The sequence below is a fragment of the Lissotriton helveticus genome, chromosome 1_1 (genome assembly GCF_964261635.1).
Source record: "Lissotriton helveticus chromosome 1_1, aLisHel1.1, whole genome shotgun sequence".
NCBI classification, from domain to species: Eukaryota; Metazoa; Chordata; class Amphibia; order Caudata; family Salamandridae; genus Lissotriton; species Lissotriton helveticus.
This window is the reverse complement of record NC_136057.1, coordinates 140,100,669-140,121,438: the sequence shown is the minus strand read 5'-3', so window position 1 is coordinate 140,121,438 and position 20,770 is coordinate 140,100,669. Positions and strand designations below refer to the sequence as shown.

Genomic DNA, 20,770 nt, shown 5'->3' with positions numbered 1-20,770 from the left:
TTGAGTAAAAGGTATTAAAGACAGGGAATTTTGACTTTCAGATAGAAACTCGCCTGCGAAGTTGATGCATTGTCACAGGAACTTTCGGTGCTCCAGATCAAGACTTCTGACAGACTGTACAGGGTTCCCCAGTCGTGCTGGCCAGAATGTTGAAAGACTTTCGATTATATATTTCTATTACTTACTTTTTGTATATATACTAGGAGTTTCATTACTCTGTGTATATTTTATAAGTTTTTCTGCTCTGTATACACGCTCTTTATATTGGTCTTCTTTCATTTGACATCTGGGAAGGTGCATTTCCAAAAACATGTTGTCTTCCTTTTAAAAGTGTTGTACTAAAATTCACGTATTTCATTTTAAAAGCACCTGGATCAGTTTATTGCCTCATTTTGGGAGTGTTGAGTTTAAGTGTGTCCTATTGTTTCAAGTCTATATCAGAACAACCCCCCAACCCCCCCGCACCCCCAACCACTTCCAAATGTCCTTCTGCCATCACCATCCTCAACCATCGTATCATATTATAATTGAAGATCTTTTTCCGCCTGGAGTCGTGGTACTGCCACCTCCTCGAATATGTTCAAAAAGTTCCCAAATATCACAAACTCCAATAAGAGAACGTTGGCAGAGACCAGCATTAAATATATAGAGCAGCGTTAGGTGTTCATTGCATTTGGTGCTTTCTGCTGTTCCTCACATTCTTTCTACAGCCCATTACTAATATCCAAACAGCATTTCTGCAATAAGGTCTATACCGAATGAAGACTAATGCTGATTTGCTTACTTTTTCTAGGGTCATCTGTCCTTCCAGATTAGACCCACTTAAACACATTTCTAGTTATTCCCTTCACAGGCCCCAACGACCACAAGCACTGCTGTTGCACTTAGCATGGATATATATATTGACACCGTCCTTACTTAATGACTGCTAGGAGCTGCTACTAAACAGCACAAATGTAGATCTTTCATTTACATCTCTTCTCGACTAAGACTCTGCTAAGACGCACTGATGTTTGTTGCCCTTTCTGGAGGTCTTTCCCTCACAAGGTATACTCACTGCCAAGCACTGCCGCTCCACACAAGACTGCTTCATGCGTCCAGGGCCTCCAAACTTTTTCATGTCCCTGCAGAAGTGGCAGACACCGCACTCTCCTTGCAAGCAGGCATCACATTTCCGGCAGCGTACTCTGCGCCGGCGAACTCCCGACTGGTGGGACGACACTGGCTTCATGTTGTATGGTGGGTTAATTCTAGGTGCCGGTCGCATAGTATGTGGCTTCGTGATGGGAAGAATAGGTGCGCCGACCTTTGGCTTCAGTTGGATCTTGTACTAGAGAACGGAAAACAAATTCAGGGGGTGGGCATGAACAAAATACATGGTGAACATCTAAATCTAAAATTATATGAGGCTTTCCAGCATTTAGAATATTACCAAATTGCAAGCTGTATGGTTCATTCATAAATGAAGGATGCTGGGCACTACCAAATGCAACAGAATCAGGCCTCCAATAACTGGCTGAGTGCAGCGGAACAGAGCACAAGTGATATAAAAAGAAATTTGATTTGCGAAGAAGGTTAATCTGATCAGAGGTTGCCGCTTCAACAGACTGATAAAAAGCAAGTATGACACTGATTTTAAGCTGTGTACCTAGGTGAGGAATTCAAAGTGGGGGTAGGGGCTTCATGCTAACATGGGTTCTTCGAATAATCAACTTTCCACACAAATCAGCATAACAAATGCCACAATTCCAGAGTTGAAGATCTGTCTTCAGCGCCTCACTCAAATATTCACTCAAAACAGGTCACTTACCAGTGACAGAGCAGTCACAACAGAGCTGCCGATTTACCTTGTGCATTTATGTGTTGCCATTACATAGTAACACCACAATTTAATTTAAGATGGGAAAAAAAGTGCAGAACTGAATATACTATTCTCAGATGGGTTTTGTTAAAGGCCATCATGGACACTCATTAAGTCAGTAAGAGGCATTACTAAATTAACTACGATATTGATATAGAAGATCAGTTCAGATGGTAAAACGCATTTGATTGCCATCTCCCACTTTTACTTCCAGTTCAGAAGCCGTGTGCGGGGGATGCAATACACTGCAATTGAAATGCAAGGTAGGCAAGCAAAATAAAACTGTCTGGGTGCAGTTAGCCACATTAAAAAAACAAATACTAACAAAATAAACGAAACCAAATGACACGTCAACCAGCCTGGCACCGAAGCACCCATTTTCATGTAGAAGTGCCCACTGATCAGGAAAACCACAGGAACCAAAATTCTTCCAATGCTCACAAGTTCTGATCCCTCCAGCATTTTTGGTCTACATGTTTCAGCCACAGTGCAGCAAACTAGTCTTGTGGCTTTCCTCAGGACCAGACCTACATCCCAAAGTTCACAAATCTTTAGGTCACATTCTATTAGTCAGAGACGTTTGGCCCATTGGTACTCTTGCACATTCAAAGGACCCTGCCCTACAGCTCACCTAGGTGCAGTCTCCAGCTACTGGCGCTATTTGGGAGCTGGAGACTGTACCTAGCGTGACCAGAGGGTGGGGACTCTTTGATGAACGTGAAACTACAAAACACACCCCACTCCAGTATCGTAAGAGGCAAGTGACGTGTACAGATCATATGTTGAGCAATCCTCTAGGATTAGTTGTGCGAGTATGCATGGCATGAGTAACCTTGTGGTATAGGCAATTATAACCTTTAGATCCAAACCCACCATATCAGTGCACCCTTGATAGTCAAGGTAAGAAGCCTGCCCCGATACAGAATATATCAGGATGACCCTGATAAAGCACGCCACGCCACTGGAAACACTAGTGGGTGAGTTCATTTATAAAAAATAGATACTTCTCCGAGGTAAAACACAGAAGTTTTCTTTACAAAATAAATTTGTTGATTCTTGCCATTTTCATTGATAGCTCATTCTAACAGGAGCTTGTAAAGCACGGCTACTCACCTGTGAGGGTCTCAAGGTACAGGGGGAGGGGTGAAGCTTCTGATCGGACAAAGTGGAGGATCATTCGAAGAGCCAGGTCTTGAGGTCCTTCCTGAATTGGGTCAGTGACGCGGATTGCATATGGGGCAGGGAGTTCCATGTCATGGCAACAAGGTAGGAGAACAATCTTCCTGTGGTTCTGGTCTTGTGGATCCTTCGGACAGAGGAGAGTTGGGAGGCTTGGAGTTGTATGGTGGGTACGTGGAATGTGAGGAGGTGGTTCAGATACGCTGGTCCTTCGTTTTGCAGGGCTTTCCAGGTATGAGTGAGGAGCTTGAAAGTGACTTGTTGACTGGGAGCCAGTGGGGTTGGAGGTGTTGCGTGATATGGCTGCGGCGGGGGATGTCGAGGACCAGTCTGGTGGCAGCGTTTTGGATGTACTGTAGCTTCCTGGGCAGCTTCTGGGTGATGCCGGCATAGAGTGCATTGCCAAACTCTAGTTTGCTGGTGATAAGAGTGTGGGTGACCCTTCTGGATTCTGTGGGGATCCATCTGAAAGTCTATTGGAGAAGGTGGAGCATCTGAAAGCAGGCTGAGAAAACTGTTGATTTGGCGGTCCATCACAAGCGAAGAGTCCAGTATGATGCCACGGTTGAGTGCATAGTCTGTCGGGGTGGGGGGCAACCAGAGTGGCTGGCCACCAGAAGTCGTCCCAGGCTGACGCAGTGGGTCCCAGGATGAGAACTCTGGTCTTCTCTGAGTTGAGCTTGAGCCCGCAGTCTTTCATCCAGGACGCGACAGCCTTTATTCCACTGTAGAAACTCGTTCTGGCGGTTGAGGGTTCATCGGTGAGGGATCAGTTGGGTGTCGTTGGCATAGCAGATTATGTTGAGTCTGGGGCTTCTGATGCTGGCTGCGAGGGGGAAAATATAGTTGTTGGAGGGTGGGGCTTAGGGAGGAGCCCTGGTAGACGCCACAGCTGATATCCATGAGTTCTGAAGGGATTGGTTGTAGTCTGACTCGCTGGGTCCAGCCAGTGAGGAAGGAGTGGATCCAGTCCAGAGCCCGGTTGTGGATGCCGTTGTCATGGAGTCTGGTGACTAGGGTGCGGTGGGAGACTGTCGAAGGCGGCAGAGAAGTCTAGTAGGATGAGGCCTGCTGTCTCGCCCCGGTCGAGAAGGAAGAGGATCTCATCTGTGGCATAGAGTGCAGTCACTGTGCTATAGTTCCTTTGGAAGTTGGATTGGCAGGTGTTTCCACACGTGGTTCGCTTCGATAAACGCACAGAGTTGGGTGTTGATGGACTTCTCTAGGACATTCTCTTGGAAGGGGAGGAGGGAGATCAGTCTGAAGTTCTTGAGGTCCATCGGGTCTGAGGATGGCTTCTTCAGCAGGGGGTTGATCTTTGCGTGTTTCCAGTCGTCGGGGAGGGTGCCAGTTTCAATTGAGCAGTTGGTGGTGCAGCGGAGCTGGGGGGCGATGGTGGCAGCTGCTCTGTGAAAGATGTGGTACAGGCATGGATCAGTCAGGGCCCCTGAGTGGCGGAAGAAGTGCCAAATTTGTTGCAGAGGCCTTGGGAGGCAGGTAATATCTGGTATCGCTGTTGGGCCTGGCCATGGTGAAGTTATTTGCTATTGAGTGCGTTGGCGTTGATTCTATCTTGGATGGCCATTTTCTTTGTGGCTGTGAGGAGGCAGTGTGCGTTGACGACAAACTTGAAGGTTGTGTGAGCTTCCGGGGTTTTGTTGCTCCTCCACTTCTTCGAGACGTCTGAAGGTGCGTCTGGACTCGTGGAGGGCAGGGGCGAACCAGCTGGATGCCTAAAATAGTTTACCTGGTCGTTTCGAGGGGTGCCAGGGTGTCGGTGCAGTTGGTGGAGGTTGCGTGCAGCAGTGTTGTCTTTGGGCATTAGCGGAGTGGGTGTGCTGAAGGAGTGGATTAGTTCTTTGGTGGCCTTGATCCACCAGCTGCTGCTTTTGGGTGTGATGAGGACTTGTGTACGGTGGACATGTCGAAGGAGAGGTGTACGCAGTGATGGTCGGTCCAGGAGAGTTCGGTGGTGTAGTTGCAGTCGATGTTCCTGCTGGCAGAGAAGACTGGGTCAAGCATGTGTCCGGCAGTGTGGGTTGGTGCAGTGACTAGCTGCTTCAGTCCGATTTTGGCGAGGTTCTCCATGAGGGAGGCAGTGTTCTGGTTGCTGGGGTTTGTCCAGGTGAAGTTGAGGTCTCCAAGTAGGATGTAGTCAGATGCAAGCTCAGGGTGCGATGAGCTCTGCAAAGAATTCTGTTTAATGGGGGTTGGGGGCCTGTAGACGAGGGTGTCGTGTTGGGTGGTGTTGGGATTGGTCCTGATCTGGAAGTGGAGGTGTTTCATGTTTGTTGTAGGGTCACTGGAGTGTGTGGTTAGTCGGAGTGTGATTTTGTGGACTATGGCAATGCCTCCACCGTGTGGTCGAGGCAATCTTGCAGGTGATCTTGAAGCGGTTAGGGATGGTGAGGTCTGGTCCGGAGCAGGGTTTGGTCCAGGTTTCTGTGAAGCCGGCGATGTCCGGATCGGTAGGGTCAAGGGATCATAGATCTCTGTGGTGTGTTTGTGGAGAGACTGCAGTCGTAGCCCTAATTGGATAAGTGCCACATCTTCAAGATGGTGGGCAATGAAAAATGTGCTTCACTTTGCCTCCTGCACCTGAGTGGAGTTGGTGGAGGAGGGTAAGAAAACAAGTTCCTTACCTATAACTACAGTTATCCAATATTGGTATCTTTCATAGATTCACATGCCTGAATCATTCCCCGTCGCCGAGGCGGGAGTCCTACGGTAAAAATTTAAAAAAAAAAATAAAAAAATTATATATATATATATATATATATATATATATATATATATATATATATATATATATATATATATATATATATATCTATCTCAATCACAAACACTCCTCCAAACGGAAGCAGAGGCCACAACAGGGGAATGCAGGGTGGTTTCTTTATTCAGCAGGGATGCAGGATGTGGCGTATGCATTTCGGCATGAGATATGCCTCTTCAGCGCCAAGGATATTCAGGAGTAACAGGCAACACAGCGAATATAAATGTCCAGCCCTAGAACCCGATTGGTCCTAGTCCGCTCCGCCCCTAAGACCAATGTCCTGGTACACCTGTGGCAGTGCACCGAGTGAAAGTGCACTACAATACCCAGAAAGCAGTTCAAATCCAGGTAGGTGTTGCAGCGGTAAAATGGTGTTTGTAGCGGCTTGTATGGCATTTCGTTGTGGTCTGGCCCTGACTCCTGCACGTGGCTTGAATTTCGAAGCCCCCCTGGGCCCCCAAACTGCATCAACCACCGGGAAACAGGTCTCAATATCGGCGGGGGCACTTATGGAAGTCCAAATTCGCCCGGGGCAGAGTTAATAACTCTGACACCGCCCAATCTCGTCCCGAACCTAGTGGTGGGCAAAGGCAAATCCAGTAACCTGGAAAAACAGTAGAAGTCCGCCGCAGCAGATGCCAGCAGAGCCAAGGCCACTTGTAGATGCAGGGGCCTCTGAAGCGCGATACTGGCTTGCACGCTGTAAATTTCACAAACACTCCTCCAAACGGAAGCAGAGGCCACAACAGGGGAATGCAGGGAGGTTTCTTTGTTCAGCAGTGATGCAGGATGTGGCGTATGCCACAGCGAATATAAATATAAAAGGACCAATCGGGTTCTAGGGCTGGACATTTATATTCGCTGTGTTGCCTGTTACTCCTGAATATCCTTGGCGCTGAAGAGGCATATCTCATGCCGAAATGCATACGCCACATCCTGCATCACTGCTGAATAAAGAAACCTCCCTGCATTCCCCTGTTGTGGCCTCTGCTTCCGTTTGGAGGAGTGTTTGTGAAATTTACAGCGTGCAAGCCAGTATCGCGCTTCAGAGGCCCCTGCATCTACAAGTGGCCTTGGCTCTGCTGGTGTATATATATATATATATATATATATATATATATATATATATATATATATATATATATATATATATATATATATATGGTCATATATATTGGCTCAAATGGTCTTCTCATTAACTGAGATAAGACTGTTTAATTTCCACTCCGGAGGTGGCGGCAGAATCGGAGGAAAGACTCTAAAAAGTTGTTTTAAAATTTTTTTGATAAGTGATGAAGAGCAAAGTGAAGGTTTGTTGGAGCTCTTTTGGAATCTGGAAATTGTAGCGAGGTGAACCTTGATAGAGGAGAACACAAGCCCCGCTTTGGCTAGAGATAGCAAATAAGGAAGGATATCCTCCGCTGGAGCCTGGATTGGATGAATATCATTTGCCTCACACCAATGACAAAATCGTTTCCACTTTAAGCGATACGTCCTTACTGTGTACTCTGGGCACGAGATTTAGATAGAATTTCACGACAACCCTGAGATATTTTCAGACCTTTAAATTCTAAGAAGTCAGGAGCCAAGCGTGCAAGTGCAGCGACTGTTGATCTGGGTGTAGTATTTGACCCTTTTCCCTTGTCAACATCGTGAGTGTTGGAAGTAGACGAACAGGGTGTTCCTGTGATAATAGGAGTAGTTCCAGAAACCAATATTGTCTCGGCCAGCGAGGTGCGAGCAGGATGAGACTGCAACGTTATTTCTTCATCTTTTGAAGCACTTTCAGTATCAATGGTATTGGGGGAAAAGCATGCGCATAAATCCCTGACCATCGCATGGACAGGGCATTCCCTCTTCATCCCCGTTGAGGGTATCTGCTAGCGTAGTAAAGGCATTTGCTGTTCTCTCTCGTTGCAAACAGATCCAATGTTGGCTTGCCCCAAACGTGAAAGATCTTCTCCACCTGCTCCTGTTCCCACTCGTGTCATCCTGAGAGAAATCTGCTGAGGGTGTCGGCCAACGTGTTCTGAAGCCCCTTGACATGCTCTGCTCTTAGGGTTATACTGTGTGCTGTGACCCCACTCCCACAGCTCCTGTGCCTCCTGCGATAGGGACTGTGATCTTGTTCCCCCCTGTTGATGTAATACATGCTGGCCGTATTGTCGGTATGGACCAGCACTGAGGAACCCGCAATCCTCGGAAGGAATGCCTGCAAAGAGAGAAAAATGGCCCGCAGCTTCAAACTGTTGATGTGTTTTTGTTGGTACTGTTGGTACCATCTTCCCATAATCTGTAAGTCTTGGAGATGGCCTCCCCAGCCCTCCATGGATGTGTCCGTTGTTAGAACGAATTCTGAGGGAGTTGCCAAGAATGGGAGGCCCGGAGACAAGTTTACTTTTTGAGACCACCAATGGAGAGCGTGAATCATGCGCGATGTCACCTTGATCGAATGACCCTACAGCTTGATGCCATTGTAGGTGCAATTCTTCTTGCAGAGGTCTCATACTGAGTCTTGCCAACAGAACCAGGTTTATTGCAGACGAGCACATCCCCAGAATAGAAACGAATGTCCGGACAGAAACTGACCACCTTTTTGAGATTGACTTTGCTAGTTTTTGCAGTCGTAGCTGGCGATCTTTTGACAGAAGACTATGCCTTGCACTGTATGGTATCTAGCATTGCTCCCATATAGGGTATTACTTGGAGAGGATGTAACTGATTTGCTTTCGTTGAGAGTGAGACCTAAACTTGAAAAGAGATGTAGGCATGTTGCAATAGCCTATTTTGTAATCTGTTCTGAAGGTCCCTTGAGCAACCAGTCGTCGAGGTAGGGAAACACTTGTATTCCCTGAGACCTCAGAGTTGCAAAAACTGGTGCCAGGCATTTTGTCAAAATCCTTGGTGCGGATTTCAGTCCGAATGGAAGCACCTTGAACTGAAAGTGGACGCCAGCCACTGTGAATCGTAGGTATTTGCGATGTTTCGGATGTATAGGGATATGGAAGTATGCGTCTTCCAAGTCCAGAGAAGCCATAAAGTCCCCTTTGTTGAGACAGCTTAACACTTCGGCAAGCGTCACCATTCGAAAACTCTTTTTTCAGAAACTTGTTGAGCTTGCGAAGATCGAGGATCGGGCGCCACTCCCCATATTTTTTATTTATAAGGAAGAAGCGAGAGTAGAACCCTTTCCCCTTTTGCAACACTGGAACTTTTTCTATTGCATTCTTGCGGAACATGTTTAAGGCTTCTATGAAAAGTAAGTGAAGACGAGGGGAACCCTTGGGCAGGGTCGTAGGTGGTTTCTTTGTGAATTCCAAAGTGTGACCCTTGCGTACTAGGTCGAGGACCCACTGATCTGACGTGATCTGCTGCCATTGATGAAAGAAGGCTGAGATTTTTGCGCCCACAGAGAGGGAGGGGGGGGGGGGGGGAATGGCTGGCATCCTGCTGGTCTCATTGTTTTCTGTTTTGAGTCGTGGCACTCTCACGCGTTCCTAACAATGAACTTAAAAGTATAGGAGTATAGTGCCGTGCGCCCTGCTGCCAAAACTGCAGCCTGACACACAACAGTACATGAAGGCAATTTATTTATTTATACACACACTTGTACCGCGCTAGGAATCGACTCCCTAAGGAGTATCTCCGCGCCATTGGCAACATCTCAGAGCAAACAGGCCCTATCCTATAATTTATTAATTGTCCAACCAGAGCTAGTAGTTAAACAGGAAAGTTTTTAATTTTTTCCTGAAGCGAAAGAGTTCCTTACATGATCTGAGTTCATAAGGAAGTTCATTCCAAAACTTCGGGCCAGCTACTGATAGCGACCTTCCCCCTTGTCTTGTCTTCCAGAACCTGGGGACAATTAACAATTCACGATCTCCAGATCTCAGAGATCTTGAGGGGATGTAAGGAAGAAATTTTTGTGATAGGTAATGGGGACCATTACCCGTGATGCACTTGTGGATGATGCAACAAGTTTTAAACAGCACTCTGTTTCACTGGGAGCCAGTGGAGTTTATTCAGTAGTGGTTTAGAGGGAGTACGAGCCGGGGCATTGAGAACAAGGCGGGCAGCCGTGTTTTGCACCACTTGCAGTCTGGCAGTGATCCCCTCATTTGCAGCTAGCAGCAAACCATTACAATAATCCAGTCTACTCAACACGAGCGACTGAACTAGAGTTTTCCTGGTGGTGTCAGGTAGCAGGGGGAATACCCGTCGGAGAAGCCCAATTACATGGAAACAGGAGCTCACCACTTGATTAGCATGATGTTTAAGGTTGAGCTCCTGATCCAGTTTAACTCCTAGATCTTTCACAACCACTTTGGGTTCGGGAACTGGGCCTAGGTCTTGAGGCCACCAGTCAGGAGTCCACAGGCGTTTGGCTTCCCCAAAGAGCATCACCTCAGTCTTGGAGACGTTGCACTGGAGAAAGTTTGCTGCCATCCAGTGTGCCACTTCTTTCATCCCTTGGGAAAAGGAGCTACGTACTTCCGGAGTCATGGTTTTAAACGGGAAAAGGAGTTGGGTATCGTCTGCATACGATACGGGAATGAACCCGTGGGATCTCATGATGTTAGCTAGGGGTGCCACGTAGATGTTAAATAACGTTGGGCTCAAGCAGGAGCCCTGTGGCACCCCCTTAGAGATCTCCACCTCCTCAGACTGGTAGGGACCCAGTATGACTCTTTGGGTACGTTCGGTGAAAAAACTCCTTAACCAGGCCAGCGCCTTGCCTCCCAGACCGATGTCAACTAGTCTGGAGGTCATGATCTCATGTGACAGTGTCAAACGCCGCTGACAGATCTAAAAGCACCAGGATAACGGAGTAACCCTTATCCTGTAGCATGTGAAGATCGTCAGCGACGGACAGCAAGGCGGTCTCAGTGCTGTGCCTTGGCCTAAACCCTGATTGGGATGGATCTAGTCCCCCCGTACTTTCAATATGTTTGGATAAGTGCTGGTTTACAAATTTCTCAGTAAGCTTCCCTAAGAATGGGAGGAGAGAGATGGGTCTCAAGTTTGTCAGGTCGGTCCACGGAATGGAATTGTTTTTCCGTGAAGGCCTCACCAAAGCATGCTTCCAGTCAAGGGGAACTTCCCCTGTACTCAAGGAAAGATTAACGACCTCCTGAATTCCAACACCCAGATCGTCGCTCAAAAGTGACATGACCCGTGCTGGAATATTATCTGAAGGGCACCCACTTTTTATTTGAGTGATTAGAATGGTTATCTCCTTCAAAGATATAGGTGGGAATTCTATAAGTCTGTTAGCCTTGTTATCTGCTGTGCTAAGGTGTGGATGAACCAGGCTGTCGACAGTTCCAGTGTTATTGGGGATGGTATTTGAGGTCAAGATCTTAGTATAAATACCATCAATTTTTCTGACAAAGAACTGTGAGATGTTATTACAGAGTTCCTGGGACTCAATCCCCTCAGTTTCACAGGCTATGGGCTTAATAAACGTTTGTAAAATTTGATAGAGGACTTTAGCATTTTTACCAGCTGCTGATAATTGGGCTGCTATATGGTGTTTCCGAGCAGTCCGAATAGCTTTATAGTAGCTTTTTAGGGAAATACTGTAGTTATCTCTATCCTCTACCTTGCGTGTGACTCTCCATCGCTTTTCTAACTTCCTCGTAGTTAGCTTTAATTGTCTGAGATCGTCCGTAAACCAGACTTCTTGTTTAGGGGCAGGCCGTGGTTTATATGTCCTAAGAGGAACAACATGATTAATAGTTGTGATTACAGCTTCATTAAACCTGGCTAATGCAGTGGTGACGTTGTCCCCACATTCAGCCCAATTGGGTTCTATATATTTCCCCCTAAAACTCTCTGGTGTTAATTTGTTCCAGGGTCTTCTAACATCCGCCATAGTCCTCTGAATGCCAATTACCCTCTGATTAGAACGAGTATGGAACTCTATGATGGAATGGTCAGTCCAGTCCACTTGAATGGGAGGCAGACATTTTATCACTGTAGAAGTATATAACACAAGATCCAGTGTATGGCCAGCTATGTGTGTGGGTCCCTGATTCATTTGGTTAAAGCCAAGTGTGGCCAGATCCGCCAATAAAGTCTGTGCCTCCACGCTGGTATTTATTTCGCTGTGGACATTAAAATGAGGTTGAGAGCGCAGAACACAGATGAGCGGAGACAGACAAAACTGGTAAGAGAAGGTAGGGATCCAGGAAGACGACTGAACAAATTCAGGCTCATAAGAGGGGTCTGATGTACAGAGTAGGATAGGCAACAGAGATACAATAGCAAGTGTGTAGAAAAACATTATGAGGCGGGTAAGGTCACCGATCATCTCTTGCAAGACTGGTGCCTAGGCACTCTGTACAAGGCAGCAGTAGTCACACAGGACTCTATATGAAGTGAACCATTAAAGGTTAGAAACAAATTACGATCGTATGCAAAGCCCAAAAGGTACAGAGGACTACTATCCACTGATTTTTTCACATGTATATCCTGGTAAAGCGTTTCCTTACCGCCCTTGGCTTTTTCTTCAAAGAAAAGGAGAGGGCTAGTTTACACAGTGAAGACTCCAACATGCAGCTATGGGCGTCAAGTATCCAAAACCTCAGAGGACATCGGAAATAAACATAAGCACCAATCTGACCAAGGTTCCTTGCCCTTCCTGCGGGAAGGCAAACAGCTTTATGGGAATTTGAGGCAAAAACTGAACTGCACATTCACTGTGGTCTCACGGGCGACCTACCAGCGGAGGTCTAAATAACGGACCAGCAGTGTTCAAATATTAAAAACATGTTATGTACGGCTTGCACTAAGACCCACTAGCATGAATACCACCAGATTCTAAATTGGGTTATTCACTACTTTGATGTAGCAACAGTGGCTGCATCATAAAGGAATTTCAGGCTGATGTAGACAGTGTTCCTAGACAGGCTCTGTGCAGCTGTGGCTCTATGCTCAAGAGTAGAGAGCACAGCTTCAGACAGGGAACACCACAGAATATGGTGGGAATGGGTGGAATTAGTGTTTTTTGTTAAATAGGTTTGGGGAGGGGAGGACTTAAAAGTGGTATGGGTAAATGGTAGAAAAAAACGCTCTTTTAAAATTTAGGGGAGTTGTGTTGGAATTTTACATATCTGTTGTCCCTTCACAGCTGCCTTAGTTGTAGAATTTTGACAAAGGAATCTACGATGTAAATAGAATGTAGGTGCGGACAGTAATGGGAGAGAATCGACAGGATGAGTTGGATATATGCTGCTGGGGTCTATTGTAGGTATTTAAAATGTGATTTTTTTCCAGCCACTGGATGAGGAGTTGAGGAAACATTGCTATCAAAATGCAGGAAGAGTGTAACCTATACACTTTCATTTCCAATTTCATTCCAGCTATGCACTATCATGCAATTTGACTTTCCAATGTTCAGCGCATGAGCAATCTGATGGTTGTTGCTTGTGCTACAACTGGCATGTGGAAACTGATTGCATTGTAGACATTCCGCAGGTAGTCATGGCTCGCAGAGGATTGGTGTTATTCTTTGTCATACGTTGAGCGTGTAATGCTCAGGGTCATGCTACTGTAGTAGACTAGTTGTAGGTCTTGTTGCTCAGCCATTAGTAGAATGTTAGTGGAATGTTGGTGCGCGTGAGAATGGAGAGTTGGAATGCTTGTGTGTGAGGATCAGTTGGAGTCGGGCAGAGCAGAAATTGTGCTGCTCCTGGTGGAGTCCCCCCTTGAGATCTACCATCTAATGAATAAAGCATCTTTCATATGCTACACCTCGTCTTCTACTCATCATTGCATCTTATAACATTTGGCGACAATCCAGACGAACCTGCCTGTGCTGCCTTATGGAAACAGAAATCTAAGATGGACCAAGGTAAAGCACCGGTCTTAACAGTAATTACGTATTTAACCGCATGCGCGCTAGCGGTTTTCCCGCTGCGATTCGCAAAAACCCTCGTTACGTGACAAGGTCAGCTCGTCACACGCGCAGCACAGGTAACGCCCATGACGAGCTGACCTTTTCACGCGCGAAGGGGTTAAGAACCTGAAACCTGGGACCCCACCAGTGACCTTCATCTGTCGCCCGCTGAAGTGTGTCAGGACTTGAGGCTATTTATGTGACCTTCCACTCCTACGGTCTGCCGATTGCTGTCTTTTGATTTGTAAAGATACCGGACCTGCTCCTGTTCCTGAGTTATTAATCTCTTTCATTAAACCAAGATCGGTATGGGAGAGAGTCCATCAGAAAAGGATATCCTGCGCTATAAGGAGTGTTCAACTGTCAAAGAGGACGGGCAAGCATGAAAACGATCTGTGTGTGGTCAGCGTCCTACTGTTCAACAAACACTTAAAGAGATCTAAATTTCATTTGGGAGTTACTGTGTTCGTCAGCGTGAGCATCAAGCGCCCATAGATGGGGTCATTCTCAGTGCCGTGGGAATATTTGGCAGTTGCAGGTGTGAATCATGCGACATTTGAATTGTCCACGAGGCACATTCTTACCTCGAGCCTCCGTCGCATGAACTGCCTGCGTCACAAGAGTCTCTGCGCAGTCCATATTTGGAGTTTCACCTCTTCTATGACGTTGTTGGAGTCTGTAAGAGCACGCACCTGCCAAGAGCCACCCGGTTTAAACATCATGCCATCTTTAGTTTCCAATGTTTTATGGATTTGTCTGCCACATCTTTCGGTGCTTGCATAACGTTCTGCCCAATTTGTAAATATCGAGAGTCACCTATTTACCTTTGGGCATTTTTGAGAGAAAAAAAACAAAATAGTGGAGTCCACTTTATCTGTGAGAATTGTACGGGTCTAGAAGGAACTCGCATCTGTATTTAAAACTCATTGCCTCTCTGGTACAAGGAAAGAACGTAGCAGTCTCAGCAAGTTACACATTACGGGTGTTGCTAGAAGTACCTTCAGAGAAGATTTATACACAGAACTCTCATAATAATTTGCATGGATTTTCTTCATTTACAAAGATCTCGGGTTAGAAGTTTCGCTCACCGGCGGTTATCCTCTTTTCTTTACTGTGTCATAGTTAAAAAAAAAAAAGAAAGGGAATGGGTTGTAATTCTTGTTATTATAACAAGTGAGATTTTTAAAAAAGATAGCTTCCTTATTTAAAAAAAAAAATGAATTTGTCTGTGTTGCGCTTACAGCAACACCAAGCCTTGTAGCTTCTTTATTTAAAAAAAAATGTATTTGCCTGTGTTGCACTTACAGTAACACCAAGCTTTGTAGCTTTTTCATTCTTACTTTACATACATGGTTATCTGTAGCTGTTTATGTTAACCATTTAATATGCTTGTAATAGTTTATGCAAGTATTTACATAGAAATTTGGGTGTTTAAGAATTGGTATATAAAAGGAAAGGTACTATTTTTAACTCATACATTGAGTGTTTTGCTTTCGGAGAATGCATTTAAAGAGAGCTTTATATGTTATTTATGTTATTGATTTGGCCAATCTAGATATTATCAATGCGCTAAGCTTTACCTGTTATTTTAGGGTAGTTATGTATTAGAGCTGGTGGGTGATGCACACACCTTTTCACACTGATTTCTCCCTATACAGTTTTGTGCCTAATGTAAGTATAGATTGTAGCCTGCAGTGTGATTTTTGATGTATACACTGGTTCATAACGGCTAATTTTCTTCTCTTAGCTAGTTAATCGGTTACCAGTTTCTTAATGGGAATTTTCATTAGTTTAAACTTCTACATTCAGTCAGTAACAGAATCTTCATGGTACGCATTCATTGCCTGTGTCATTTCACTTTTACTGGAAAGGGGATGCCACTTATTCTTGTCGACAGTGATATCCACTTTTGTGATTTTCACTTGTACGTGCAGATATCACCTGCTGTGTCTTCTTATTTATTTAATTTACTGGATTTATTTATCCACTGTTTAGATTCTACGGCTTCTGTAATTTTATGGCAGTGTGTAGTTTTACTCTTTTGGTTCTGGTACATGATTCCACACTTTGCCTTGTCACGTTGAACTTATTTTATTGTTCAACAGGGTGCAGTTTTCACCCTTCTCAATATATTGTTTTTCTCTCAGTCTTGGTAATATGCTTTTGAATTGCATACTATGTCTTTTGCTCTTAATTAATGCAATGTATTTTCTTTTACGAATTATTGCATATTTCTTTTCCTTCATATTCTGTGTTAGCAATATTACACCAATGTTGATTCATTTTGTCAATGTACTTACAGAATTCTTTTGTTTCTGTTTAAAAGGGGGAAGGTGATGTAGTAGACTAGTAGGTCTTGTTGCTCAGCCATTAGTAGAATGTTAGTGGAATGTTGGTGTGCATGAGAATGGAGAATTGGAATGCTTGTGTGTGAGGATCAGTTGGAGTCGGGCTGAGCAGCAAGTGTGCTGCTCCTCGTGGGGTCCCCCTTGATATCTACCATCTAATGAATAAAGCATCTTTCATATGCTACACCTCGTCTTCCACTCATCATTTCATCTTATAACAGCTACGTAACCTCGACGTGACAGATATTTTGGATTGGGGCAGTTTTGAGGAAACAGAGGTGAGGAAACAGAGGTAAGGATCCAGTTACTTATACAATAAACATCTATTTGTGGTGTGTTGTGCTGTAGATTTACATGATATGCATAATCCTGCCATCTAGTGTTGGGCCCAGACTCTGCAAGTTTTTCCACGAGGAAGTTTTATAAAAGTCGTCCTTCCTCACCCTGGAGGCATTGCGCATGAACGCTTTCTCTATTAGAAAGTTTTGTTTTCCCCTTGCCATGTACGGAGTGAGGATACAGTGTTCTGCTTAGTAAGCGTTCGTTGTTGAACATGCAGTGTTTGTATTTTGTCACCATCTAAGGCCCGCGAGGAAGGCAGGAGGGTGCAAGTGAATCTGCTGCACTACACGCTACGAATAGATGCTCAAAGTGGGAGGAGTAACATTATCCATTTGTGGCAGCAGATACACATGCTATGGAGAGATTGTAAAGCAATACCACTCCATGCGGTCGATTTAGGCATGAGATGGTGCGACGGTTTTAAATAATGTTTGAAGAACTGTTTGCCCAACTAGAGCTTGTGGTCTTGACTGAACATCCACACAATAATACTTTGTGAAAGCTGTGTTTATCCATGTTGCAGCTTTGCAACTATCAATGAGGGATATTTCCTAAAAAGGCATGGTTGCTCCTTTTTTAATTGTTGAATGAGCTCTTGGCAGTTGTTAGTGTCCTTTTTAGGTCTTGGCCGAGCCAGCGCATGCGCTGTTCTGCGAGACATTTAGTAGGGGCTTTAAAAAGTGCTACCACAAGCTGCTTTGGCTGGCCTAGCGCTTGCGTTCATGGGCGCAACCGCCAGCTTTCAGCGCCTGATCAGGCGCCACCTGGCTTTCCTCTAACTTGATTGCTTTCTCAATGCTCCTCTGCCCTCCCCCGCCGCGCTGCTTTAACTTTCGCTCGTGCATGAAGGAGAGTGCCAAGCAGCTTGTTAGCTGTTGATAACACCCTCGGTTTGTTTTGTTAACGTTGTTCCCTCTTTAGTGGGTGCGTTCTGTGTGTTTCCTTCATTAGTGTCTGTGATGCATTGTGTGTGCGTGTTACCATCAAACCTGCACCTTTTTGCTGCCTCCTATTTCAGTGAACGTGCACTTCCCCCACCCCTCCCACTTGTGATTTGTGTCTCTTGCTTGTTTTAAATGTATTTTTGCAAATGGTCATTTCTTGCTTAGGCTTTTCTTCCACATGTATGTTACCATTTGAAGGAAGCACTTTTACTTATTACTTTCTCATGTCTGTTGTATACCTCCTCCCCCCCCCCCCCAAAAGAAAGTCTGAAATGGCTCTTGGCAATATCCTAAAATGTTTCCCGGGCTCAGCACGGGGCCTGGATAGAGTCCGAGTGGACTTCTTCTAGAGCTACAGCATCTCGGGTCTCCTCAGACCTCCCACCGCAGCACTAGCCTTGCAGTCAGTGTGCAGCGGATATGTAGCGCTGCGCTCCACTCTGTCCTCTTCAACTGCGGCACCCTAACGCGTTTACTAGCTAGCCATTAACGTTTAGTAATGAAGCCAATGTGTCTGCTGAAAATCCTACCTTCCAGAGGGTCTCGGGATCTAAAAAGTGTATGTTTATGTTATGAATTATTCTATAGTGCTAAATGGGGTTTGGGTGGGAATCATTGCTTGGCGCTAAATCTCAGAACTGTCTAAGTAACATGTTCTTTTTTTTCCTGCTGCGTCTGTCCTGAATGCCAAGCCTGTATGAAATTTGCGTGTAGTAGCTCTCCGCTACGTTACCCTATTTTAAGCCAGCAGTGTCCCTACTTTCTATGTTAAACGTTTGGACTGGTGAAAAAAGACTAATGTTAAAAGCGTTTATTGTATTTATGTGAGGACGGTGTGGGCGTGTACTCTGCCAATCGTAAAGTCTAGAGTCACCTCGTTTGCCTTGGGAAACATAAGTAAGACAGATCTGATTGTAAATATATGTGCGACCTCCAGGGTACTTTTAAACCAGAGACAGAAGCTCTGCCAGCCGCTGGTAATCTGACTCCTTACATATCTTAAATCACCTCACAATGCAAATGTGTTTTGATTAAAAAAAATTATATATATGTAACCAACTCCCGGAGACCAGGAAAAGAAGGGTCGCACACACCAGAGGATTCCGTTTCTTCAAAGTTTCATTATTTATTCTTAATTTTGCATATTATTCGGTTCACTCGGCAAGACAAACCAAAAGCCGACGTGTTTCGCAGCAGCCGCTGCTTGATCACGGTAACTTACACAATTGTTATTGGTTTACATAGGTTTGAAAAGGTATTGCATCATTTCCTGCATCATTTTGGTCACAAACAAACCCATAGGTTTTATGGGACATGTAGTCTATATAATTAAACCAATCCAAAAAAAACAACAAAAAAACGCAGTGGAAATTTACAAAACCAACCCGGGTATTCTATCAGTCAAGGTTTTACCTTTTTGGAGTATATATGTAAAACATACAGTGTAGTTTACCCCATTCGTTGTTAATATATTTTCTAATAATTCAGCACTCTTTTAGTGCACATGTTATTTAAACATTTTGAACATTTTAATCGATTCTGTTTACTGTTGTATAGTAGTTCTATCAAAAGTCATTAAAGGTGCACATAAAGTTCCTCCGACTGATTTAAACCAAAAGGGGCCATTGTTCTGAATTTTAAGATATGTCGAGATTCCTTCTGACGGAGTAATTTTTCCAAATTTTCTCCCCGTTTGTTATCTATGACTTGATCAATGCCATAAAATTTCAGAGTTTTCCAATCCCCATTATGGACCAATTCCATGTGTCTGGCTATGGCGTTGTTTTTGTCCTTGTGTGTGGTGGCACAAGTGTGCTCCAAGATTCTCTTTTTTAACTCACATGTCGTGCTCCCTATATATTTCAGTTTGCACGGGCATTCTACAATGTACACCACATATCTGCTTTTACAACTGATTAAGTTTGGGATTTTCCACATCTTTTTATTGGCCATTTGGATTTATAGGGTGGGTTTGGCTATTGAACAGACCTTGCAACTGTAACATTTGATGAAGCCTTTGGTGTGTAACCAGTCTTTGCTTTTATTCTGGGTGTCGAGATGACTATGCACGAGGTAATCTTTAAGATTCCTTGCTCTCCGGTATGTTACTATGGGGTGATCCCCTATCATCTTGCCAATGGTGCCATCTAATTTCAGAATTTTCCAATTCTTTTTGAGAATCAAGTTTATCATTTTGGAGTTCTGGGTGTAATCTGTTATAAATCTTATCTCTGTTGGCTTTTTTATAGTTTTGGTTTTGATTTTCAGACAATCACTTCGTGTTTTTGCATTCGCCTTCTTCCAACCGCTATTTATCGTGCCAGTATTGTATTGCCGATTTTTTAATCTTTTTGCGGTGTTTGTGCTGTGTTTCAGCCACTCATCTTCCTCACTGCAAATTCTGCGAATCCGAAGAAATTCGCCATATGGTATGCTTTGGATTAATGATCTTTGGTGGAAACTGTCAGCTTGTAGGGTGGCATTGGTAGCAGTTTTGCGATGTAGGGTTGTTTGAATTTTGTTGTCCTTTATGTAAATTTTTGTGTCCAGGAATATAGCTTCAGTTTTGTTTATTTGATAAGTGAATTTTAGAGTTTCTATACTTGTATTCAGTATTTCTAAATACTCTTGAAATTCCATTGCTGTTCCTTTCCACACAATTAGGAGGTCATCAATAAATCTTGACCATTGGACAATATTTTCCACATATTTTTGGTTCTGTGTATTCCATGCCACCTCTTCTTCCCACCAACCCATGGTGAGGCATGCGTAGCTGGGGCTGCAGGAAAAGCCCATGGCCGTGCCATTACATTGTCTGTAAATTTCCTCTCCAAAGAGAAAGACGTTCCCAGTCAGGCAGGTTTCCAACATTTTCAATAGCATACAATTGTGGTCGTTTAAGTGTATGGATCTTTCTTGCAGAAAATATTTACACGCGTTGATACCCATGTCATATATAGATATATAACCTACTGGCGATAGCCAGTAGGTATATATAGTTAGGACCTAGCTACCATAGGAAATCCGCAACATTCTATTGGGAATAACTTTGGCGCCGGTTGAGGAATTTGCATGTAATTTTCCAAAATGTTGGCCAGCTCCGCTGCGCTCCTTCCCTGAAAGTTTCGGGTAGATTCATGAAGTGGGGGCTGAGAAAAAAGGGGGGTCCCAAAACGTGTTTCCCCATGTTAATTTCCATAGGACGTTCTGACAAGGCTACAGCTCGAACCGCTGAACGGAATAATACCAAACTTGGCAAAATTGTAGGGACTGGTACGCAGAAGTGCTATATTTGGTGAACATTGCTCCAGTGGTTTTTATGAAAATTAATTTCAAAAACACATATCTGGGCGGAGCCTAACCACACATCTCATCGTGAGATCTGATTGGCTGTCAGCACTTCATCCAAGAAGTGTT

The 20,770-nt window shown here is 44.5% G+C and overlaps 1 protein-coding gene across 2 annotated transcripts in view; it reads right to left on the bottom strand.

Moving 5' to 3' along the window:
* KDM2A (lysine demethylase 2A) overlaps nt 1–20,770 on the bottom strand; it is a 789,087-nt gene that overhangs the window by 171,669 nt on the left and 596,648 nt on the right. For both annotated transcript variants that reach the window (XM_078657462.1, XM_078657547.1), the window contains one exon: nt 1,058–1,330. In XM_078657462.1, the coding sequence (XP_078513588.1) occupies nt 1,058–1,330 (273 nt within the window). The remainder of the gene's footprint in view (nt 1–1,057; nt 1,331–20,770) is intronic.